This window comes from Solea senegalensis, linkage group LG3, assembly GCF_019176455.1.
Source record: "Solea senegalensis isolate Sse05_10M linkage group LG3, IFAPA_SoseM_1, whole genome shotgun sequence".
NCBI lineage: Eukaryota > Metazoa > Chordata > Actinopteri > Pleuronectiformes > Soleidae > Solea > Solea senegalensis.
The window spans coordinates 27,510,004-27,535,770 of record NC_058023.1 but is presented as its reverse complement, the minus strand read 5'-3'; the positions used below and the strand labels follow the sequence as shown (position 1 = coordinate 27,535,770).

General features: G+C 40.8%; 4 protein-coding genes across 7 annotated transcripts; 2 read left to right on the top strand and 2 right to left on the bottom strand.

The window, feature by feature from the left end:
* Positions 1 to 647: 647 nt before the first annotated feature.
* Positions 648 to 18,331, bottom strand: pnpla8 (patatin-like phospholipase domain containing 8). Of its 4 annotated transcripts, XM_044020322.1 has the most exons (12): positions 18,255 to 18,331; positions 16,732 to 16,817; positions 7,503 to 7,566; positions 6,481 to 7,403; positions 6,117 to 6,266; positions 5,820 to 5,971; positions 5,605 to 5,699; positions 5,335 to 5,506; positions 5,152 to 5,209; positions 4,777 to 4,971; positions 2,305 to 2,500; positions 648 to 1,670 (listed from the first exon to the last, which is right to left on the bottom strand). In XM_044020322.1, exons 4-12 carry the CDS (start codon positions 7,390 to 7,392, stop codon positions 1,396 to 1,398), a joined length of 2,205 nt encoding a protein of 734 aa, XP_043876257.1. In that variant the 5' UTR covers positions 7,393 to 7,403; positions 7,503 to 7,566; positions 16,732 to 16,817; positions 18,255 to 18,331; the 3' UTR covers positions 648 to 1,395. The 4 variants fall into 4 exon arrangements, with proteins under 4 accessions (XP_043876257.1, XP_043876259.1, XP_043876258.1 ...); XM_044020324.1 differs by lacking the exon at positions 7,503 to 7,566; XM_044020323.1 differs by lacking the exons at positions 16,732 to 16,817; positions 18,255 to 18,331 and adding an exon at positions 8,934 to 9,219.
* dnajb9a (DnaJ heat shock protein family (Hsp40) member B9a) lies at positions 10,015 to 13,061 on the top strand. Its single transcript, XM_044020329.1, has 3 exons — positions 10,015 to 10,078; positions 10,351 to 10,597; positions 11,528 to 13,061. The coding sequence occupies exons 2-3, from the start codon at positions 10,381 to 10,383 to the stop codon at positions 12,031 to 12,033; spliced, it is 723 nt and encodes a 240-aa protein (XP_043876264.1). The 5' UTR covers positions 10,015 to 10,078; positions 10,351 to 10,380; the 3' UTR covers positions 12,034 to 13,061.
* Positions 14,297 to 18,077, top strand: LOC122765868 (aldo-keto reductase family 1 member B1-like). The gene is made up of 10 exons (XM_044020328.1): positions 14,297 to 14,401; positions 14,898 to 15,065; positions 15,329 to 15,445; positions 16,354 to 16,431; positions 16,505 to 16,627; positions 16,714 to 16,820; positions 16,903 to 16,984; positions 17,359 to 17,442; positions 17,544 to 17,626; positions 17,720 to 18,077. The coding sequence occupies exons 1-10, from the start codon at positions 14,336 to 14,338 to the stop codon at positions 17,760 to 17,762; spliced, it is 951 nt and encodes a 316-aa protein (XP_043876263.1). The 5' UTR covers positions 14,297 to 14,335; the 3' UTR covers positions 17,763 to 18,077.
* Positions 18,332 to 18,371: 40 nt separating the features above from the next.
* akr1b1.2 (aldo-keto reductase family 1, member B1 (aldose reductase), tandem duplicate 2) lies at positions 18,372 to 23,856 on the bottom strand. Its single transcript, XM_044020327.1, has 10 exons — positions 23,693 to 23,856; positions 22,810 to 22,977; positions 22,504 to 22,620; positions 22,315 to 22,392; positions 21,965 to 22,087; positions 19,902 to 20,008; positions 19,537 to 19,618; positions 19,305 to 19,388; positions 19,135 to 19,217; positions 18,372 to 19,037 (listed from the first exon to the last, which is right to left on the bottom strand). Exons 1-10 carry the CDS (start codon positions 23,756 to 23,758, stop codon positions 18,995 to 18,997), a joined length of 951 nt encoding a protein of 316 aa, XP_043876262.1. The 5' UTR covers positions 23,759 to 23,856; the 3' UTR covers positions 18,372 to 18,994.
* Between the last annotated feature and the right edge of the window lie 1,911 nt (positions 23,857 to 25,767).

Here is a 25,767-nt window from a genome sequence, read left to right as displayed (position 1 = left end):
GGAGAGGGAACATTTGACAGTTGCTAAGAAACACAACACCATAAATTCTTATTATCATGTATTAATAATTCCTTTTCTAATTATACAGTGTTTTTGGAGGTATTTTTCCAGTATTTCTTAATGAAAGAATGAACATAATGAGCACACATCTCAGCCATCACTAAAATGTGATACTACTGAAAATCATGAACGTTTTGAAAGTTACACACGACAGCGTTAAATCAGGAAACTGACATTGAGGTGGAGTTTAACATGGTGAAACTTAAGTTGGCATTAAAAAACATAATTAATTAATTTAGAAAAATGGCCTGACAGGAGTGAGGAATCAGTCAAGTGAAATACTTGACATTATCATTATTCATTTCTGGCTGCTGGGGAGGTTTGTGCGCATGAATCCTCCTGGCATATGGTTCATGTTGACTGCGAGGAACAAAACAAAAAAGCAGAAAAGGCAAAGCGTATAACTTTGAGGGGGGTGAAAGCAATTCATCATTGGAAGATGTGTGGCGTTCCTTTGTGGTACCTCAGTTGTGGAGCCGTTTGTGACGCGGGTGTGTCAACTCTGACGCAGCAGAATGTAAGATCAAATAAATGACATATGTTCCTGTGGTTTATGCATTATAAATGAGCAATTTAAAACAAAAAAAGATTTTAAAAACAAAGTTTTATTATTCCATGACACTTTTTTTTAGATTTTGCATTCCACACAAATGGGGGAGGAGTGACGTGTTTAAATGTGTGTTAAATTTAAAAAGCCTCGCTGAGAAATTCAGTCTTAGGTGGACATTAACTAATGGGTTTAGTCACAATGACAATATAACTCATCACAGTTTTCCCACATTTTCCCATGTGCCAACAGTGTCTTTTTTTCTTTTTTTTAAATCATATTTGTAATCATCAACAACACTAAAAGATTCAAGGATTCAACTATGTCATTAAATATTATTTACATTTTCAAGGTTAAGAGTTACATTTCATAAAGTGCACGAGGCCTTTCCTCAGCACAGTGTTAGAAACGGGCATGTTCTCATTGCACACATCATGTATTAGTAACAATTGAATGTCATTATTTTACAGAAAATGCAAAAGACCCTCAGTCCCATACAAAAATGTCAAGTACAAGTACTTTACAAGTACTTTCATGCACCAGCATCACAGCAGGTTAATTACATTTTATTTGTAATTCAACTAAAAAACAACTGACTGGTTATGAATCCCCTCTTCGTGTTTGCTGGATCGTGATCGAACCATGTAAACGTTTGGTATTTCATGTCGGAATTCCTCCCTAGATGCTTTAAAAAAAAATGGAAATGATCCCTTTTCAACATTGGGAGCCGTCACACTCGTGTTCTGCTTACCTTTTAAAACTCTTTTGAGGTCAGTCCGTTGCAACGGCTACAGCTTAGAGCCAAAGGGGAGACCCTCGTACATGTCGGATTTGAGCTGGGCCCACTCGGCCAGTCTCTGGATCGTACTCTTCTCCTGGCTCAGCACGCTCGCTGCTTTCCTCAGCTTGGCCTCGTTGCGCTGCAGGTAGCGCTCGCCCTCGTCCTTGAGGAAGTTCAGCTTCTCGAGGCGACTCTCGTTCAGCGGGATGTCCTCGCTCATGTAGGGGTTGAAGCGGAAGTAGGAGTCGGGGGGCAGGAGGGCGTCGAGCATGGTGTGCACCTCTGAAACACCAGGGGAAGGATGGAGTCACGTTAGCTGTCCACCTGACATTAACTGCAACCACACTATCTACGATAACATTATTTATTATTTCGATTTCTAGTGTTGTGGAGAATGTTTCCTCTCAGTTAAGAACTCATTCATGCGTTCGTTTCCTTTAAAGCTCTAGAAGAGTCTTACATCGTAGCCACATCACATGCTCTCTTGCTATTTTTAAATCTCAATCTCACGTTTAATCCTGATGCCGTCATTTTGAATTTGCTGCTGTTGGTTATGATAAAAATTCCAATGGTTACTGAAAGCTGAGAAGTCGCCTGTCAAAGCCAGCGCGTGGTTATTATGGTAATTTCACTCTCGCTGTAGCAGGAAGCTGGCGAATCGGCATCTTTGTCACCAGAGTGAATTTGACACGCAACATCTGGTGTTTCTGGTGCCCAACTGCGGTGTTTTTGTTTGGTTTTTCTTCATTTGAAATTGTTAATAAGTCATTTTAACATGCAGTTTGTAATTGTAAATTACTGCAAGATATTGAAAGTTATTCTGGGAAAATGGGCAAAAGCACTTACTCACAGCATCATTTTCTGACCGTTTTATGGTTAAAATAAGCAAAAAAAAAAAAAAAGTGTTTGGTCCTACCCTCAGTATCTGTAGCACTGCTGATGACATTGGTGAGCTTGGCCTTCAGGCTCGTGTAGGTCGTGCTGTTCTTGCCCGCCGCCTCGTAGCGTCCGGTGCCCAGAGACACCACACACTGCAGAGGGGTGTTTGGCCACAGACACTTGCACTCGTGTATGGCCAACGCTGTGGGGTTGTTAATCAGAAGTCCTCCGTCCTGAAGATGATGACAAAACATCTTCAGCAATTCTTAAGTCACATAATCGGCGCAAAAAGGCAAACATGTGTTGTGACAGCCTGTAGGGGACAAATGAGGTGAAGAGAACTGAGGACAGAAGAAAAGACGCTCCGGTGCCAGAGATGTGCTTGCGTTGGAAAACAGCACCGTGTATTCACAAGTAAACAAGTTGAAACAATGTCTATCAGCAGCTAAATAAATAACTTTCTGGGTAAATTGGCCAAACCGTTTTACCTAAATCAAGAAGAGAAAAGCTACTGAATTTAGTGATGCAGTGTACTGCATTTCAGGATTCTAATCCTGACTTAGGAGCTCATTGTTAATTATTTACTTGCTTTTTCACTTGGCATGTGACGCCGCTTTCACTAAATAGTGTGCTACCAGATTCACGATCAGTCGCGAACCTAACTGATGTTGACAAAGAGAGAGAAAGAGGGACAATCGGGGCTGAACGCAGCAGATGCCAGGACTGATTTGAGCGCTAAACACTCCACGTCTTCTCCCTCTACTTCAGTGCTGGAACTTATCCAGCCACTGATGTGCTTCTTGGATTAATGGAGATGGAGACTGTGGGACAGAAATAAACACTGCCAAGCTGAGTGAGGGTAGTGGTCATTTCCTCTTTAGAAATGTCTTTAAAAAAACCCTCCTCAGTTTCTTCAGCTGAAATACTCTGGGATCATTATCTAACAACAGCTCTAGAAAAGCATCACTCTCAGTCTGATTATGACGCTGTTTACCCTCAGGTGTGAGAAGGTTTCCACTCCTGAGACAGCAGGTTAATTGCACAGCTGCTACTCTGCCCTGACCTTCAACCTCTCCTCCATGCCCTGGTCTCATCCAACTGAACGAGCACAAACAAAAAGCGGAAGGAATTCAAGAAAATGATAGGAAAATGACAGCATGTATGGTTTACTAGCAAGTGATTGGTGTGAAGAAAAGTCTTTAGGATGCTTGCGTCTCCATTCTGTGCCCGTATGTGTGTAGAAAGGTATTTTTGCTGCCAAAATTCTCCTGGGAAATACCGCTGCTAGTTTCGAAAACTAGAGTAAAAGTGAGACCAGTGGGAGGCAACGGCAGCTCAAACTCTTGGTTAAGAGAGAAGAGAAAAAAATACTCATCTCCAAGAGGAATGTGGAGCGCAACACCCACAGATATACACAAACTCATTCACACTTCATATTTCCAGCTCTGCTGTCAACCCCCCAAATACACAGGAAACAACTCACACGAATACAAGCACATGGTAACAATCGATAAGAAAATAGGTATTCTTGGCAGTTTTTGTACAAAGGAGTCGAGTTATTGGCTTATGAGACAAAAAAAAGAACAAGCCATTTGTTTTAATGTTAAGTAAGTGGGAGAATCAACGCTTGGGTCACGAACTTTGCAAAGTGTGACTGGAGATTGACCAGGATTCTTTGAGTAGGATATGGCGAGGAAGAGTCATACTAGTCCGAAGCTGTGATAAGGATAATTTGTGAGAAAGTAGGTTATTGGAATGGAGCCTAAAGCATAATTACTGCAAATTAGGACCATCTAAAGATATCTGGCCTCATAATCAAACGTCATGAAGTAACATATTTTAATCGCTCCCCAGAGGCAAACCCAAGAGGTATGAACGTTACGGTAAAGTGCATTAATGCTTCTTACACTCTTGTCTTTTATGACACATATCATTCCAAGATCATAATTCATTGATCTCCTACTTAAGACCCATCTACTATGAGATCTTATCTCTCTCTCTGAATCAGTGGAAGTAGTAAAATGACACTAAATACATCATCCATCTGTGTGAGGACGCAAAGAAATGACATACAGCTCATTATATTGCTAAAAGTCAAATATTAAAATGTCAAAAGCAGGCTGACTAATGCCAACACTGGCCGAGACTGTGGTTGTGATAAGACAGCCCGGGTTGAATATTCTATTTCATGTGAAATCCAAAACCTTAGGACGGAAGGCTGCAGTCAGTAAAGGACAATGTCTCCAGCTCTGTCTCTGGCCTTCATCTCATTCTTTATCTGTGTCCTTGAAATGACTGACACCCACAAGACCCAATCATACCAATATAGTGACGCTTCTCCTCGGATCACCATGGCAATTTCAGACCTTATTGTAGCTGCTCTGCCTTTTAATCTTTATCCTGCAATCTATATTATCACATATTCAAATTCAAGTAACTTAACTAAAGCGGACTCCTCTGGACTCAGCCAAGACATCTCCCAGACAGTGCTCTGCGCTGCACAGCATACCTGATGAAGGTCTTTTCCCATGACAAATTCCTGGAAGTAGCCTGGAGCGGCGGACGAGGCTCTGATGGCCTGCCACATTTTGTGTTTGCAGTCTCCAAGGTAGTGGGATCTCACTCCAGGCATGAGTCTGTAGTTCCTGAACACATAGGCCTTCAGAGGGAGACCTCTGTTCACAATCGTGCTCACTGCTGACACCTGGTGGACAAAAAGAGGGTTTGCATTTTTATTTTTACACACCTTGCTGAAGTAAAACTACAAAAAAACACCTGCGTATGTCCAATGTGGTTGAAAAATTATAGTCAAAAATTACTCAGTGCACAAAGCTGGTATATATATGTGAAAACAGTGTAAAAGCATATTAGGGTTGTGACTAACTTTTGGGCAGTGCGGGTCCCTGGAACTCTCAATCATACATCCTTCACCCATTCGTTCCCTGGAGAGAAACACACACTGAATAAGTCTAAGAAAAGAACAAATTACTGTTCATTCTCCCGTCTCTTTGAATTGTGGTGAGCATGAGGGAGGAGACATAATTAAATATATTAAAAGAAAACTAACTTGAGGATGTTTTCCCAGATTTCACTGTCATAGAAAGCATGGCTCCAGCCCATCTTCACGGTTCCAACGATCACATTCTGCTTGAACACATCCGAGCCCAACTTCCTGTACATCTCCTCGCACTCATTGAGGGGAATTTGATAAATCCCCAACATGAACGCCAAGATGGCCCCTAAAGCGCAAGAGCACGAGACAAGACGTGTGTTCAAAGGACAGTTTGTATTAAACCACACTTGAGATCGACACACGAATGATGAGGTGCCATCGAACCTGTGCTGACTCCACAGATGTAGTCAAACAGCTGGTGGATTCGTTTTCCGGTCAGTTCCTGCAATTTTTGTAGAGTTTGCAGGGCCAACAGTCCCCTATAGGAAAAATAATAAACACAAAGATTGTCCAACCACAATAGTTAATAGTCAAACAGTATTTGGATTAGATGGCATTGATTTTTTTTTTTTATTTGGGAAAGATCACACAATCTGTACCTTGTTCCTCCACCATCTATGGCCAGGACACGAATTCCTCTGCCTTTGACTGGTTCGCTGTAGCCCACCAGGGCCAATGACTCTCTCACCGCAGCCTGGAGAGGAACGTCTCTGACCTGGCGCAAACGCAGCAGGCACGGCAACACACTCTCCTACAGTATGACACAAATAATGTGAACATGTGAACAAGTTATTTTGCCAAAAGAAAAACCATGCAAGCGGAGTGTGAAATGAATCAGGCATTGATAAATGGAGCTTCGGGGTATGGTTAAGAGAAAAGAAATCAATCAAACTCACCTTAATAGCTACACCTCGGGTCTCTGGGAACTCAAGGAGATGATAGCTGAGCTCCTCCACTCGCGTAGTGAGGAGTTTGACATCTGTGACCCTATGCAACCTTTTTACCAGAGCTCTGGTCTTGTTGTCTACACTCACCCTGACGATTATCTGCATTACAACATATACAAAATGAACAAAAACTTTGAGACATCTCAACAATATAACATCTTGAACACACTGTGCTTAGAAAATTCTACTTCCTCTTCTTTTTTTTTAAAAGGTCCGGTGTGTAACATTCAGGAGAGTAACTTTAAAATAAAAATAGTTTATTATAAATCACACACAAGCTTTTTAATAAATCTTAAAATGTCAAATATTTTACCTTCTGCCTTTGAGTCAACAGCTGTTGCTTCGCTTCATCTGTTTTCTCCTCTTCACAGTCCGTCTTCTTCTCTCCAACTTTGTCCCCAGTGGGCTGATCCACACTGACTGATGAAACCTTGTCTTTCTCAGCTGCAGTGCTTTTAGAGTCACTTCTAAACTTGGGGACCAGTGGTGCAATGTAGCTGCCAACAAAAGCCTGAACACTGGGTCGAGGGTAGGACAGATAGTGGGTAAAGCCTTTTTTAGTAGAGGTAGTAGGCACAGGGTTTGCCTGAGGTGCATTTTCTGTTGCGGGGGTGTCAGAGGAGGGTGTCCCACCTGAACTGTTTGTTTCTGATGGAGAGGGAGGGACAGTAGAGGAAGTTGGCGCTTCACTACGTTTAGCCACTGGAGATAAAATAAGCATGTGCTCCCCTGTTCTCGGAGTGGCACAGTGAGAAACAGGCGCGTCTTCGCCATGCGTGTTTGTGCCAAAGTAGTCGTTGATGTGCTGAGCCAGAGATGTGTAGGTCTCATCCATGTTGGTCGAAAGAGCTGTCGGGTGGAAAAGCTGCTTGGTTTGCTTTGCCACAGAGGACGATGAGCCCAAGGCAGAGACATTTGCAGCTGAAGCTAAACTGGGCGTGGACTTCTTGGTGACAACAAAAGGTTTTTCTCCCACTTGGTTGCCTTGCTTCTCTGACTCTTTCTCTGCTGTGCCCTTCTCACCTTCCTCCTCCTCTTTCATGGCTGTTTCAGGTGAAGAGGGAGTAGCTGTGATGTCGGAGGTCTCTGATTTCACCAGAACTTTTTCTGCATGGGTATTGCCAACAACGGTACCACCAGGTTTGAGGCGGGAGAACTTGGCGATAAGGTCTGTGCTGCCAACTGCCTTGGTGACACTGTCGAGCGTGGTCCTGATCCGAGACATGCGCCTGTTCACTGGTAAAAGAAGCAAGGAAATTAACCAGGCAACTGATTAAATATGTAAAATGATGTAACTGTCTGGCAGGTTCCCTGGCAGTTTTTGAGTGTTATTACCTTTGCCAATGTTAAAGTGTTTTTGGATGAGCTTGTCTGTCTGTTTGTGAGCAACACACTGTAACTGACAAAGTAAATGAAAGATTTAGACATTTAGATCAATTTTCCTGAGAAGTAAACCATCACAACAAATGGTGCACAAAAAATGCAACACCCTGGGTACTTTAGTGGTGGACATTTACATAAAGTGAAACATTTACATCTTATTTAAGGTTCACAGATCTGTCAGATTTTCTTCTTTTTCTTTTTATTAACAATAGCAGATCCAGTGAATCAGATCGAGATCAGCATTGTCTATTAGGTATAATGCAAGTAAAAAGGGCGCCAACAGAGGGCTCCACTCAAATGCTATGTTGACCATAGTTACCGTAGAAACGATGACAACAAAAATAGATGGTAACAACCGCTACCGCAAAAACAGATTAGGAATAAGTTGCAAGTGACACATTATGGAAAAGCACGGAGCTATGTTGACTGCGAGCTATACAGCAGAGTCCGATCACCTGGTAAAGACTCTGCTAGAGAGACATCGCCACACTATCAACAAGGAGCAGGAGGAGAATGTTAACCATCCTGACAAAAGCAAGAGCGATGTGAACTGGGTTTCGATCAGAGACTCCACGGTTGAAGTTGGAAAACAGCAGATTGTGCAGTACATCCAAACATGGGAGCTGCAGCCCTGCTGGCTTTACAGTCTGGACTTTCTCCATACAACAGAGGAGGAGTTCCACACCTTCCACCACTACCGAGCTCGCTTCAGCACCCCGACCCCACAGAGGCCTATTCAGGGAACGGCCAGTGTTTACTTTGTTGTGTACATGTCTAAGGTGAAACTCCCAAGTCTGCCCGTGCAGGTACACTTCGTGGTGGAGTCAAACAGGCTCGTACACACGCCCAGGACGACCGTGTTCAGAGAGAAGTGGTTGGTGGACGTAATTGAGAGCAAGACTTTGCTCCATGGTGCGGTGCAGCCTTTAATAAACTGACACTAGACAATGACGAAGAAGCTTCTGTATATGTCTTAACTACGAACTTTAATCGTGACATTTTATCCCATGCGGTGGCTTATAAAGGAATTTCGAAATCCAGTGGCTGAACAAGAAAATGGCGAGCCAACTGTGATGGACTTGTGGGTGTTCCCCTTCGTTGGGAACTTACAAATAACTCTACCATTACATTTTACTCGTTTCGTCAACTGAATCACACGTGTTCAGGAGTATGTCCACTTTGTGTTGATAATATGCGTATCTGAATGAACTTTGAGCATAATGTTGGACAGCTAGCTTGCTTAACGTACAGCTAAACATTTACGTGCCACAAACTAACCGTTTCTAGTCCCGTTAATGAATGAATGAATGAATGAACAGCGTGTTGCCTGTTTCTCAACTATTTTTTACACGATCACACATTAACAGTGTCTTCTCCTCCTACCTTTCACAACAGAGACCGTTGCCGAAATATTTCATCCTACGTGGTGCGGGTCGGAAAAAAAGATCAACAGGAAAACGACCGGAAGTGACGTAAATGGTCGGTCACAACAAACGTAGCCTTGTGGCACCACAATCTTTTACACATTTATTCTTCTATTTTACAAACTCATTCTAACAAATCATATATTGCATAATACTCAAAATGTTCATATACATTAATATAGGGTGACAAAGGTTTCTCCTAAACTCACTGCCTTTCTACACGAGTTTGAAGATTAAATTAAAACCCTTTAATTATATTATATTAAACATACATTTATTTAAGTACACTTTTTATATATTTTCCAGTCATCCATTACTGCAGTACAGATCTGCTGTTCTGTATATTGTTATCAATAAAGTGTGTAAAAAAAAGTTTGACTAGCTTTTTATTGGGTTAATTAAGATATTCAATGTGAATATCTTAATTTAATTCAAGATTTCCAAAAAGGACATTGTAAATATCTTCAATTGAGGATATCTTGAACTTGAATTGTTCATTTTGACTTGTTCATATATATAACTGTTTGACTAGTAAGAATGTCGTTGTTAAAACCGTGGGTAGCACGGTAAAAACTGTTTTGACAACAAAACTGCCTGAAAACTGTGGCTTCCGGTTTGCCGCTCAAGTCAAGGAAATGACGTCATTCTTCTTCAATTAAAAAAACTAACAAAAAACAGAAAAACTTTCGTCTTCATTGGTAGAAATTGTCAGTGCACACTGACAATTACGTGTGCACTAAACAATCCAAGTGAGCCATTAAATCATGGATGCATAATACATCCATGCATTAAATGTAATAACGCCGTAATAAAGAACGGACTCTGTGGACACACCCCATTAGATAAGCGAAGGCGGAAATACAGTAAGTGCACCATTTTGCTTATTCTGTTCGGACCATGCCCATTTCCCACGTGCGCACTGTTTCCACCAATCACTGCACTCCGGGTCACCGCGTCAGTAAAATTAACCAGTAACGTTGCGAGTCGTGGTGTTACAGCTCAAGAATGCAGCTCGTCAACAACTGTTAGCTTCGGTTTTACATCAGCTGGAGCTGTTGGCAGCTGACAAGGCTGTTCTCGGGCTGTGTGTCATCTCGTCCTCTGGTAAGTTACCTTTCTAGGCTACATTCATATTGCTGTTATCGTTGGTTAATTAAAAAGAACGCTGTTGTGCTTTACGTTTCTCTCTTTCTTCACCTAAAGAATAAGTTGTCAATTTCTATGGATAGCGTCGTTGCTAACCGAGTACGATTAGTTCATAACGCTGGTATATGGCTGTTTGTAGACCCTGTACGCGATTTATGAATCTCATTACTGTTTGGAAATCGTTGTGTGACACCTCGTTGACTGAGCTGTCAAAAAACTGTTCTTTACAGGCTCAAACGGTGTCCAAAACCCACAGCAGTATGGCCACAGCGCAGTCTGCACTGCTGTTAGCAGTACATGTCCTGCTCATCTCAGAGTTCATCCTGGCCAAGAGAGACTACTACGACATACTGGGGGTCCCTCAAGATGCCACCGAGCGCCAGATCAAGAAGGCCTTCCACAAGCTCGCCCTGAAATACCACCCAGACAGAAACAAGGGGCCAGACGCCGAGTCCAAGTTCAGAGAAATAGCAGAGGGTGAGTCAATCACTATGTCCATCTCAACTGTTGGACAAATGGACAACACTGTGTACATATATATATATATATTACTGTATCATAACAAAATGGTTATATGGCAATAGCTTTGTGATGTGGAAGTAATAAGGTAGCAATGTCATTTCATTTCTCAAGTTATGACCAATTAATAGCTTGGTGTGTGGATCATAAACAAGGATGTGAAGGTATGCCGTAGTATCCTCATTTTTTTAACCTATATCTGGATATTACAATGGTACTAACTTGGATTTGCTGTCAAGTATTGACTCAATACCACATTGTGTTTACCAAACTGGAAATGTATGCGTCTCTCCTCTTCAGGATTTGAAATTATGTAACAGGAAAATACCTCAGTGTTTGTGCAACACTTTGTTACAGTGCGTCAAAGAGAAATTCCTTTTAGTTCTTTTGTTGAAGACGTAAGACCTAATGGTAAACTAAAAAGGAATAATGTCTTTCAGTTTTTCCTATGTAAAAGCATTTCTTTTCAAGCCCTAATAGTTGAAAAGTCAATAGATATTATAGTTTACAAACAGTTGTGCTTTTATATGTTTTACCTTTATGCTCTTTTCTTAGTCACCTGTGTAAACACTTTGTCATAATGTGCTGGTCTTAAAGAGAAACACCATTTCTCTGAAAGACATTCCTCAGAATAATTCATGTTAGAACTCGTCGTCAAGTGACATACGTCATGAAGATTAAGATTCTATTTATAGAATTAGTGTTAGTATGAGAAAGAAATGCACTAGGAAATTTCAAGTGTAGAAAATGGAAACACAAATTCAAACTTCCATTGTCTGTGAAACAGATAATAAATATGCCAACATTGCTTTCAAGTTGTAGGAAAATAATGTTCTTCAATGTTTGAGCAGCACAATCGATGACAAAGTTTGTCTTTATCTCTTTCAGCGTATGAGACGTTATCTGATGATAAGAGGCGACGAGAGTACAACCAGTTTGGCCACGCTTCATCATCTGGGGATGGCCATGCAGGAGGAGCAGGAGGAGGAGGAGGCGGCGGCAACTACAACTACCACCAGCACTTTCAGTCCTTCAACTTCAATTTTGATGACATTTTCAAAGACAGTGACCCATTTGGTCAACAACAACAACAACACCACCAACACCACTTTCACTCCCACCCCTCACAGAATCAAGCCCATCAAAAGAGACAGTTTGACAGTCACTTCCAGGCGCACAGGGAGGCGATGAACAGGCACAAAAGACAGTTTCAACAAGGCACCTTTGGTGGAGGAGTCTTTGACACCATGTTTGAAGACTTGGAGAAGATGTTCTCCTTTAACACACACAGTTCCAGGAGTGACAGTACATTCCAGAGCTCGGGAAAGCAGCACTGCAGGACAGTGACTCAGCGCAAGGGGAACATGGTGACCACCTTCACTGACTGCTCCTGAGACCGGCAGGAAAACAGTGCTCCACAGAGCACAGCCATTTCGAACACTGCTGGGCTTTACTTGTGGTTTTGGAATTCATTGCTAATTTATCACTTGGTGAAACAGAGGATGGTTTTGTGTGGCTTTTTTTTTGTTGTAAATTTCTGTATGTAATTTCCTCTAGGAACAAATATCCGAGCTGACTCCATGAATGGCTGCCTCCAAGCAATAACCCACAGCACAGCGACAAGTAGCAGTCTCACTCACATACAGTACCTCTCCATTATTAAGCTTTCCAGGTTCTTCATGTTTATTTCATGTGTTCATTGATATGATGGTACAATCTAGAGTATCTATCCGACTCAGGTGTGGCCTAAATTTAACAAAATAATTTAAACAAAAAGGTGGGGTTTTTTGGAAGCTGTGAGGCAATAAGATTGATCAAATTGTGAAGCATTTATTCTACAGCTAATTAGGCCATACGGTTATATACTTAAAAGTGTTGCCGCACTGCGATACGTGTACTTTTCACCCATGGGTTTTACTAATTAGCTTAACTATTCATTTGTGCAAAATTTGGATTTAAAATTTAAAGCACTTGCTTCAAATGGAATCATTGAAGTGTGAATTCACATTCTGGGATGTGTGTGTAAGTGAGCCATTATCAACTGTTACCTCGTTTTTGTTTTTCCTTCAGAGCTGAATCGACCTTCCTTCAATCGGGGCAGGAAAATAACATGAGTCTCATGACAAATACTGGTAGCTACGGGCATAGTGTGTGCCCTTTCTCAGCTGCATAACCGCCTGTATTGATGGTTACACAATCCTGTGGGGCCAGGGAAGCTGAACGGTCTGAAAAGTTGTTTCCCAAACTGATCATAATGTGCAATATTAAGTACCTTTGCTCTTCATGTTGCCTATCCTTCATAGACAGTGCTATGTTGATGTCATTGTCTGATGTCTGCACTTTGTGTGTGTGTGTGAGTGTGTGTGTGTGAACATCTGAATGTTGCAATATATTTGAAGAATGAATAAAATGTTTAAAAGAGCCAATGCGTTTGTTTATTTAATGTGGTGATTTATCATAAACAAATAATGTTTGTTTTTAGGTGACATTATTATTGTGTTTACATATTTAAACAATTCTTGTTTTTTAGCTCTTCTATTGGGGTTTTCAAGCTTCCCAATCAACTAGTAATCAATTTGATGTGCATAAAACCTATTTTTTACAGAACCGTATAATAGTTGTTCTTGTTCAACCCAGCAGAGGGAGTACATTCATAATAAAGACAATTACTCCCTTTCACAATTACTCTGTGAAAGGAAATGCACATGATTAAAATTGTAATTAGTAATAACATAGTGTGGGAGCATACAGAGAATACATAGAAACATATAGACCCTAGTTTTGTTTTCAGTCAGCAACAATAAATGTGATCCGATTACACAGATGACATCGGAGTGAAAGTGGGAAATCTGAGTGACTTGGCACATTTTGAACATGGCAACACAAGTAGTCGTGTTCATTTCTATTAAAGTAGTTGATGAAGTAACGGATGTGTTGAAGGACAATATGGCCAGCAGGAATGTGTGCGTTGTTTCCGGCAGTTATCCTCACATGTTTACACGCTTCTGAGTGAACAAGAACACAGTCTGAAGCATGTGTTTTCTTTGAATCTCTTCAGCCAAATGTGCCGAGTCATTATCCCCTCTTCTCTTCTACCTGATGTTCAGCATCTGTACACATCTGTATGCCAGGTGATCTTGATTTAGTACCATGGCAACCCCAGTGTGGAGACACCACCTTTGTCAACACAATTTGACAACACAATAATTAGTAAATTACGCCGCATGAGCATGCGCTGCAGTAGTACTTGTCATCAAGGTATAACACATTTTTCTGCAATCTCCCTGATATCAGGAATGAACAGGAATTGCACAAACAACCGTCAAGGATTAGTCTAAAGAGGAATACAAACGGCCTCATTGCTCCCTATTTTGTTCTTTGCTCTTTTAACCAACTGTTCTGCAGGCTGTTGTAAATACACAGAACAAGTAGTTCTGCAATTTCACAGAAAACTTTATAGATTTGCACCCATTGTGTGCATATACTAATCCTCCTCCCGTGACCGTCTCTGTCAAAACTTAAAGTCTCAATGGTTGGATTTTAAGACATGACTAATTAAACCCATAGGTTTCTTTCCTGCCCATTAACCCCTCCCCTCTCTCTCTGCCTTTAATAAAGAAGCCGCCCCTCCTCAGTGTAGTGCAGCGAGAGTCTGTTTGCACAAGCGGCTGAAGAGAGAAGCACAACACTTCAAATATGATGCCTGCAGTTAATCTCAGCAATGGGGCAAAGATGCCCATTGTTGGTCTGGGAACATGGAGGGTAAGTGCAAACTTTTTTTTTCCTTTTATGACTATTTTTTCCACTTGGGTCTCTGCTGTCACTGTTAATATAAAGAAAAATGTGAATTGTGTTATGAAAAAAAAACATGCAATACTGTACATTATTGTATAATAATGACATTGTTTCTTTTCCAGCAGGTTAAATATTATCTTGTTTCAAAACACTAGTAGTAGTTACCAGTCACAGCTGATGATGACATGTTATCTGCTTTTTAACAGTTTGCACTAGGTCTCACGTTGCAATGACTTTTCTTTGAAATTATATTCACCAACTTTTATTTTCCTTATACTATTTATCTGTCTCTCTATATATTTGCACGCGACTGACGAGATTATTGTGTAAACTTTACCCGGCAATAAACCTGATTCTGACTGTGCTATAATGCCGGGGGGAAACTAGACATGACATCACTGTGATACATAATGTTCCGCTCCATCTGCTCTTTCCTTTGTGTGTCCATCTCTTACTTTTGCAGGCAGACCAAGGAAAGGCCGGCGAGGCAATCAAAGTGGCTATAAGTGCTGGTTACAGGCACATCGACTGCGCTCTCGTGTACCAGAACGAAGAAGAACTCGGGACTGGGATCCATGCAATGATCGATCAAGGAGTCGTAAAGAGGGAAGATCTCTTCATTGTCAGTAAGGTACAGTGCAGCTCGGTCTTCTAGTAATCAGTATGTGGTTTCCTGCTACATGCTACAGGCCATGACATGACGCCCTCCTTGTGCACATACATGCAAACGCCTATGCTTTTAGTTAAGGTTGTTACCCAAGAACACTATGTCGCCTTGGTTACGGTGCGGCTTCCTCACATAAAATGTAGCAGTATGTGACTTGGTTGTTTCAGAACAATGCCACGAATGTCTCCATTCATCAATCATCTGTTGTTTTGGTTTTTTTTAACCAGCTGTGGTGCACCTTCCACCTTCCATCTCTGGTGAGGAAAGCATGTGAGAAGACGCTCAGGGACCTGAGACTCGACTACCTGGAGCTCTACCTCATGCACTTCCCCATGGGAGTCAAGGTTTGGACCATGTCCTATAATGTCCTGTCCCGATCATAGCAAAAAGAACACAGCAGATATGTTATGATAGCTTTCACCGTTGTGTTACTAAATATAACAATAGTAAAAAAAAACAGTAAAAGTTACATACGAATGTATTAAAATAATAACAACGATCATTTTTAAATGGCAATGTCACCAAATCGAAGCCACGCAGGAGGGAATAAATGAAAGAATTCTGCCTTTCTTACACATCTGGAGTCAGACATCCTAATCTAATCCCAAACCCCCGGTTCCAAAGCACAACTCCTTACCAGCTGGCCTAATGGTGACAAACATCATGAAACCGGAAAAGGGGGCCGTACAAAATCTGCCCGTGGGCCGTGATTTTGGGCTTTACACACACGGGTAGTGTTGTTAAATGGCGTGTGAATCTAGAATAAACGAGAGAACATGCAGTAATTGAAGTTAGGGAAAATAGCCCAACTGAACAGATGACAAGTGTTTACTAGAAGCTCAATTTGTTGATGAATGCTAAACCATTTAAAAGGAACTCAGCCTGGTGTTGCAGCACAAGTAAAGGTGCAGATGTAGGGGAATATAATGCCTGCACATTATTCCCTCATTCCCTATGCAGGTTCTATGCAGTCTTAGAGCAAGAGGAATTAGTCACATGACCGTAACAAGTGAAGGACTTCTCTACACCATGTCACGTGAAGCTTCACATACCACCTTCTTTGTTAGCTTGCACTTTATACTGTGTAATGCCCACATTAGCTGCGCAAATTGCTTTACAACAGTAACATTGGTCTCTTTGGATTTGGTTATTCTAGGAAATAGCTCGTCATCGAGTCATCGTTATAAGCGAATGACACTTCAGTCCAAATTCATGCTCTAAACTGAACCCCTTTTGTTTTCTGAACTCACAGCCGGGCGCTGACCTTTTTCCGTTAGACGAGCACGGCCAGGTCATTGCGGACGACAGTGACTTTTTGGACACTTGGGAGGTAATTTTTAAATCAAGAGACGCAACAGTGAATCTCAGTCTGAAACTCACTTAACGCCAATGTGTCCAAAAAGGCTATGGAGGAGCTGGTGGATGCCGGGCTGGTCAAAGCCATTGGCGTCTCCAACTTCAACAAAGACCAGATCGAAGCCATACTCAACAAACCAGGCCTCAAGTACAAGCCCGTCAACAACCAGGTGAAATGTACACCTCATGTTGTCATGCAGAATAGAGCTGGACGAAAAAAAAAAAAGCTAAAGCCAATCATTGATCGCCCCCCCAGATTGAATGTCATCCATACCTGACCCAGGAGAAGTTGATCAACTACTGCCACTCAAAGGGCATCACAGTGACCGCCTACAGTCCACTGGGTTCCCCTCACAGACCCTGGTGAGAGGAGAAATTCACACATCATACACAGACAGCTTTACATGCCCATAATATTAACTTTCTTTTTGCTTTAAAAACACAGGGCTTCATCTGACGACCCCCATCTTCTAGAAGACTCTAAAATCAAGGCAATTGCTGAAAAATACAAGAAGACTCCAGCACAGGTTGGAATAGAAAATGCTTTTATAAGCTGGTTATCTGTACAGTCTGTACAGTTATATGTACATGGCATTAATGAATGAACAAAATAGATGTTATGTAATTGTTCCACAAGGAAACAGCCAATTTAGGTACATTTTGTAATGCTTTGCTTCAAAAGTTCAACCACACATCCACAATGAGTCAGTCAGTCCAGTCACATGGTGGATACAAGCGTTACAAAACTGTGAGAATGTTAAAATACAGTGCAGCATTGTGCTTGTATTTTGGAATCCAACTAAAACGGGGTTCATGCAAAAATGTGGAGAGAAAACCACAAAACATAATGCAGAAATTGGAAATCTGCACTCCAATAAGCAATTTTCCCTTTCCCTTTCAGGTTCTCATCAGATTCCACATCGAGAGGAAGGTGATTGTCATTACAAAGTCAGCGACACCCCATCGAATCAAGGAAAACCTACAGGTGTTTTATTCATCTTATCCTTCTCAAATTCTGAGACGAGTTGTTCTTCCATATTAGCTCCGATTGAAACTTCAATTTCAAGACTTTCCTGCCCCTTTCAGTTGTTTGACTTTGAGCTGAGCGACGAAGACATGAAGACCATGCTGAGCATGGACAAGAATTTGAGAGGATTCCCGATGCCATGGTGAGGAGATGCGAGGAGGAGATATAGAGGGATTAATCTGTCATTATTATTATCAGATAAGCCACATTAACCCTTTTTTTGTCCTTCCCACAGGGCCACCAAACACAAAGACTTCCCTCTGAACTCGGAATACTAACTCATCGGACAAACCGCTGTATCGGACACGCATCCACCCTTTTTATGTGGAACACTCTTTATATAATGCACACGAGTCAGAAAAAGAAGGGCACTCTGAAACCACACACCTCCTCCAAGACTAATATCTCAACTCACCATGCTGAAGAAAGTGGAATTGTTTTACAGCCACTGGTATTTAACATTTACTGTGTTCCTATTGACTCACATTGTTTATTCATCATTTTGACTTCTGTCTGTGTGTCAAAAAAATATGCCTCTTCGTATGGATTTTGCTTGAATGTAATTTGGTATATAATAAATACGCCTTGCCTTAAACAAAGACAACAGTGACTCTTTTTTAGTGAAACCCTCCACACCTCAGGAAGGCGACTAAAAGAAAACAGGACATTGCCTTGAAAAGAAAACGCCACGGATTTAAATAGTGTTGGAAACGTATTTTAAAATAACCTCACAGATGCTAATACTTTAAAATGAGTGAGTGCATACACACATGCAGATGACGTGAATGAAAGCTCCAGCCGCTCCCTCATTCCAGGCTCACAGCAGAAGCAGCAACAACCAAGTGCAATCTGAAAGAAAAAAAAAACAAAAACTTCCACACACTCGGTTTTATTTTTGCCCCACAGGATTTTTTTTTATTGAAGTACTCAGCTGACAGAGAGCGAGACTAATCATTTCATACCACGGGCAACACTAATGAGGGAAAACTCCTTTGTCACTAAGCAGTCAGTGTTTGCAGTTATGCATAACCAAGGCACCGACACCACAGCCCATGTGATTCAACATTTCAAATTAAGAATAAAAACAAGTTTAAATGAAGGATGATGATGTTTTTTTTTGTTTTGTTTTTTTTAAACTAAAAAAAACAACAACTTTTTGGGCAAGTTTGTGTAATTCAAATGCAATTTCACTGAAATATCTGACATATGAATGTACTGAATTTGTACTGCTCCTGAATTCAGAGCTTACACACATTGATATTAAACTTGCACTACATGACGTAGAACTGACAACCAGGAACTACATTCTTATTTTCGACATAAGCCAATGTAAGCAAAAACTATAAATTTATACCACACTAGTGCAAAATTCCCACCCGCAATGAATAAAAGGAGCACAGTTTGTAAATCTGTACTGAGGCTGACACAAGGTCTCATTAAGTGCATCTAAAGATCAATCAACCAAGGTTAAGCCGTCACTGCAAACCCCATGGATGCTCAGTATTTCATCTCAGTATTCAGCATTGAATGGAAAGTCCTTGTGATTTGTGCCCCTATAAAGATAGAGAGAATAAAAACAAAAAAAACATGTCTTAACCTTACACACAACATGTTCAGACAAGTCTTATATATAAGAATGCACAGTCTCACCACTGCATGGGACAGGCTCGCCAGTTCCGGTTGAATCCAAGTATGGTTTTCATTTCCTCCTCGGACAACTCAAAGTCAAAGACCTGCAATGATTTTAGATGAGTTTTTTTTTTAAAGCAGGGCTGAGGAATAATCTCAGAAAACATCTCAACAATCTGCTGGCTCATTACTTGGAAATTCTCCTGAATGCGCTGGGGCGTGATGGACTTAGGGATCACAATCACATTCCTCTGGACCTGGAAGCGGATCAGGACCTGACAGGTAGAAAGAGACCAAGTATAAAGGCCTTTAACAACAGTATGGAGGACCACTGAGTTTAATTTTTTGTGGGGGCTGTACACATCAACTCTTGAGTTTTCTACAGGTCAGTTCCAGTTTTCAGTTTGTTTCAGTGCCGTGTACCTGAGCCGTCGTCTTCTTGTGCTTCTCCGCGATGGCCTTAATGATGGGACTCTCCAGGAGTTGTGGGTCGTCAGCCGAAGCCCTGCAATTTAAATGCATCTCTAACCTTTTACACACACGCTGTTTTTTTTGTGTCATGTCTACTGGCAGAGGGCGCACATCAACCAAAGTACTAACGTAATAATTAGCAGAAGAGGAAGAAGTCAAAATGCAGGAGAACAATAATTGTGAGGACTTGATGTTTGTCTGGGGTCTGACTTTACAACAAGAAGACACAAAAAAAAACAGGTATTTAAATGTTTTTATTGTCGATTAACCATCAATTGTTTATTAACCTTTTAGTAAAAGGAAAAATTCTTACTGACCAGGGTCTGTCAGGGGAGCCCAGGGGGCTGTACGCCGTCACAGTGATGCCCTGAGATTGGCAGTAGTTGATCAGCTTTTCCTGCGTCAAATATGGGTGGCACTCCACCTAGTGGGTCAAACACAGAACTCTTGTGACCATGAGAGTTCAAGTGAAGGCAAAACATTACTCAGATCAGGAAGAGACTATTTTTCTTTTCCTTCAATTAACAAGAACTTCTCATGATGTTCAACATACTGATAGACACCGGCTATACACATTTTTCTTTCTTTCTTGTTCAAGGACAAATCTGCCATCTGTCCCTCCACCTGGTCAGATGCTTTGACTTCTGCCAAGTAAGGAGGTTTGCCGACGCCAGGAGAGCCAAATCAAATAGATACCCGAGGTCATTTGTCCCATTTGTTGTGGGTTCTCTTCCCAAGCCGTTGTTTCCATTGGGTCACGTGACTCACTATCCATTCATCATGAAGAAATCCATTATAATTCATCTTTAGTATTTGTGCAATTTATATAGTGTGTCTTCTCGTGTAAACAAGCCCTTTTAGTGCAATAAGGATTTTCCAATCCGATCCTTTGTTTGTCAGTCCATCGACTAAGCACGTTACTTTTGCAATATGGATTACACTCGGATAGGGACATGGTTTTTATGCACATGACTTGAAAAATGGCGACGTCCAATTGATTCATCACACACGCAAAACACATTTTGGTTCATATAAATTAACAGAGACATTGTTTAAACAGACACACTGGAATTACAGCAGTAAATTCATTCATCACAGTGTTGTGTTTCCCATGGGCTACAATAACACTTCGATGAACATGTCGAAATGTATGAATGTATGTATGTATGAAAACCTATGTAATATTTAAGGCCTTAAAATGGCCTAAAAATTCAGATTAGATTTCCTTTGAAGACTTCATAAAACAAAACGTAGGATTTCAACCTTCAAATAATGTTGATTATTGGTACATAAACTTACAAGACGGTGATTGACACCTCCGCAGGTCTGCATCGCCTGTGAAATGTCCGTTTGCACTTGAAATAAAGTGATTGCAGCACCTACCTTGTGCTGTACAGTTTTTATTTTGCCTCAAAATCACTTGATCTCATTCAAGAGGCTAATATTTGACCTATTATACCTCATCCAGTCCTTTGGCCAATACAACTAATAAAATGTACATTCCCACTTGCCAAAAAGGGACTACAGTTCCCACCTTGTAACCTAAACATTTTGTTTGCCCTAATGTCACTTGATTTCAATCATGAGGCTAATATTTGGCAGATTATACCTCGCCTATTCCTTTTTATTTGTTTGAATAACTTTAAAATGTCAGTACAACCCAGAAAATGCTCATTTGCACTTGTCATACAGTGATCGCAGCTCCTACTTAATGTTGATCAAGTTTTCACTTGATGGTTATTGTAAGTGTATGCTTGTTATCTATATCTCGTGTGTGAGCTTACTGTGTGTCGGGCCGTGCTACAGGAGTCATCTTGTCCATGTTGTTCATAACTCAATGACTCAAACCATGTAATCGTATACAGTGCTTAACAAATTTATTAGAACTCCACCCATTGAATTAACGATTGGTAATTATCACAATCATATCTTTATGTTTCAGTCATGGTAAATACACCGGTATGTAGAAGCTCTTTAAATGAAAAAAATAATTATTCATGCAGTATAATGGTTGAATTTTATACTCGTGTTGTGTTAATTAATGTTTATTAATGTGATCAAATACATTTGTTAAGCACTATATGTATTAAATGCTAAAACACAGGCTACTGTAAGGTCAACTTGGCTAACTGGTTGAGCCTGAGGGGAAACTGCTGTGGCCTTTTAAGAATTAACTTGACATTTGTTCCTGAGACGAGACATCAGGGGACAGATAATGCTATTATGGCTTCTTGCCTTTAGGGAGCAGTGATTTTGACATGGATCTGTTTTCTTGCGACTCAGTGGTCTGAACTTGAACATGTTTTATTTATTGTGAAATATCTGTATATTAAAATCATACTAACGAGTGGTAATATCAGTACAAGAGCGTTTAATGTACCTGGTTGGTGGCAGGCCTGTATTTAAGGCCTGGCTTATTGAGAATGGCTTCAATCTGATCCTTGTTGAAGTTGGAGATACCGATAGCTTTGACCAAACCAGCGTCAACCAGTTCTTCCATGGCCTGAGAAAATGAACCATTGAAAGAATAACATTTAGCCACTACGACCATTATGTATATTATTCAAACTATTAATAAACGGTAATAGCTACAAATTCACTTCAACACTGTTGAACTCTACAAAGTGTAACTATGTATTTTACACTTTGTAGTTGTGGGGCCTTTTCCTGGTTATGGCATTAAAAAAAAAACGTTTTACCCTTTTATTTTGCTTTCATTTTAACACTCACCTCCCAAGTCTCCAAGAAGTAAGTGTCATCACTGATAAGCTTTCCCTCGCTATCCAAGGGAAGGTCATCACTGCCAGGCTTAACATCAGGAGAACCACAATACAGGATGAATAAAAGCTTATTCTTCAATTAAACAAACACATGCGTGTGTGCTCAAGAACATGCCTACAGAGAGTATAATACTACTACCTTTAAACCCAATGGCCAGTGCACCAAATAGAGGTCTACGTATTCCAGTTTCAGATCACTGAGGGTCTTCTCACAGGCTGGCCTCACCATTGACTTCTTATGGAAAGTGCACCACAGCTATGCAACACAAGGACATAGTAGGTTGAGACTGATTACCAAAACTTTAAAGCTGCTAAGTGGGATTAATAATGCGGCTGGATGACGTCTAGTTTAACTGAAACCAGTTAAACCAGTCTTGATGTTGTGGCTGATCAGTGTACAAAAGGGTAAGCCTGTTCCTTTGAGCGACTTATTCCAACAACTCACCTTGCTGACAATGAAAAGATCCTCTCTCTTTACCACACCTTCCTTGATCATGGCATGAACACCTTCTCCCACCTCAGCCTCATTGTGGTAGACGTACGCGCCGTCAATGTGCCTGTAACCTGCAGCGATGGCCGCTTTGACTGCTTCTGTCACTTTACCAGCAGGAGACTAAACACAAAATGACTAGTGAGTTGTAAACACTTCTTAGTCTTGCGTCAAATAAACTCAACATATTGCGTCAAATGACCTAGATCCATTTTACACATTCGAGAGCAAATTATAGTTGTGTACCTTGGCAATATTAATCATAATACATACAGTGTGCGGTAATTCCTAGCTTTTTGAAGTATGAGAATCTACCTTTTCTTCCTAATATCACACTAAATGCACATATGATTTACACCTGAATACATTTTTGGCTCAGAGCTATTCAAGGACTGACTGATAGTAACCAAAACAAATAGTGTAATAGTAACATTTTATTAGCTCTGAGCAAAAAGCTGGCACATAGGGTCAAATATGAAAACATTTATGTTTTTACAGTGCACTGTCTCTTTAAGTTTAAGAACAGATGGAGGAAGTGAAATCAGTGATTTATTAGTACAGCTCGTCTCTTAATTTAACGTAACTTGACCCCAAACAAATCAACTAACCCTTATGTATGAATGTAACTAAGCGACAAAAAGTGTATAGCCATAACTAATGAGTCACTTTAATGGTCTAATACGAGGAGCTGTGGCGAAATATCAACAGGTATACTTTCAAAGAATCACTCGTGACGTATCCAGTCACACACTGCACCCCGGGCTAACTTAGCTCCCCGGCTAACAAGTTAATTATCAACTAAAGGAAGGCGGGGTAGCAGAGTAAAAACAAAACCCACCTTCCATGTCCCAAGTCCGACCAAGGGCATTAAAGCACCGGTGTTCAGCTTCACCGTCGTTGCCATTTCTCCAGTGGACGAGCAGAGCCTGGGTGCAGCTGGGCAGAAAGGGAATGGTGGGCAAAGCGCTATGTCGGCAGAGGGCAGCGGTCGGCGATCGATTAATTATGTCTTACCACAGGGACGACCGATATTTGGTTTTCTATGGCCGATACCAATGTCAAAATCCATTAAGTTGCTTAGCTTCAATGACACTTTTCAAACAACTCTTATGGTCTGACTCTATGCTAAATGCATTGTCAAATAACCTTTTATTATTTTTATTTATAATCTTTGCACCAGCATTTATTAAGGCTTAATAATAACTGGCCAATACCTATAACATCCCACATTCAATCTCAAAGAAGTGTAATAATTATTGGATAACATTGATTAAACCCAGTTAAAAAAAATACAATTGGTTCCACCAGTGTGCCACAAGAGGGCGCCATTACCACACCTACCAGACATGAGAGACTCCTGAATTATAATCACAGAAGCAACATAATCACGTGATAACATCACCGATGTTACCATTACCAATGATTACAGTGCTCAGAATGTGCATTTACTTCTGACTGCTGGTCATGATAGTCAAAAAACAAGTAAAATGCTGCTTTAGACATTTTTTTAGACCGTAACAAAGAAATGTAAATTACTGTCATTTGGCAGAAATTGAAGACAAAATAAATATACTAATTTTTGAATGTGTAATCACCTTATTGTTACACACTTGGAAGAGAAGGGCTATTAAGCTGCAACATGCAACTTCACGAGATTTTAAACGCTTTTATTGTACTATATTTATTATAATAATAAAAAAAAAATACAACTATAATCAATATTTCTCAAGCCAAAAAAATAAGTGTGTTCCACTACATTGTATGAACAGAAATTTACATGCGTTTGTAAAGCTTTAAGTTTTTGTTGGTACCACAGAAGTACCACAAGAGGACGCCATTACCACACCTATCAGGCTTAAATCACAGAGGTGACCCAACATAATTACATGCATTGCCTGATTTGACCAACACTTACAAGGACTTAAATTTGAGTTTACGTTCATTTTAATTAGCCCTTATTGCATTAAGGGTAGTTTCCCCATATGGCATATAATGCTTGTACTGTGAAGAAGATGTGCACACAGGTCAGCCTTAAACCCCAAGAAGAGGCTGAAACAGGGAACAAACATAAGGTGCTTTTTTGTAGTAAAAATCAGATAAAACCTCACAGACCTTTAAGTGAGCCATTCAACACTGAGCAGAAGATAAGAGAGGGAGAAGAAAAAAGAAATACTGAAAGGGAAAAGTTATGGAAGCCAGCAGCCACTGTGTACCGTGATGGATTTTTGCTAAACTTTGTGTGTCTTCTGATCTTCTCCCTGCTGGACGCCTGCTTTTCAGGCCCTGCCTCTTCTGATCTAACTTCAGACACTGGAGATCCTTTTTAGCCAGCCTGTAAGCTGTCAAAGTATCCCAGGAATCAAATACTGTCGCACGCCGTCATGATCAAAGACCCACAGGTAAACCAGACACAAGACACAGCCACATACAATTGCCAATCTTAAAAAAAAGGGAGGGGAGCCACTCCAGATGCTCTTATATTGTGACTGCAGGTGGATACCATTTCACTGTACTGTGTGCGCGCATTAGAATGAAGGCGAAGCGAGACAATCAGGTATTTGAAGACACAAGAGAGGCACGGAGAAAAACTAAGAGCCTCTTGGAGAAAAAGTGTGGAATGTCAGAGTGTGACAGTTAAATATATATAGATCACAATGGGATACTATCTCCTTTTCTATTAGAATGAATGCTCAGGGCAGCTGTTGGGGTCCAATCTATCATAGGCTGCACATCAGACTAGACACTCGACTGGTAAGACCTGACCTGTCCTGGGGAGATCAAACACCTCATTTCATTTCATGGCCTTTGCTCTGTTCTCCTTTCTCCCCACCCTCCTCTTGTCTCTCCCATTTGCTATCTTTAGGGCCCAAGCACTCACACACAGTTTTGAGGTTCTAAACGTGAGTGAAAATG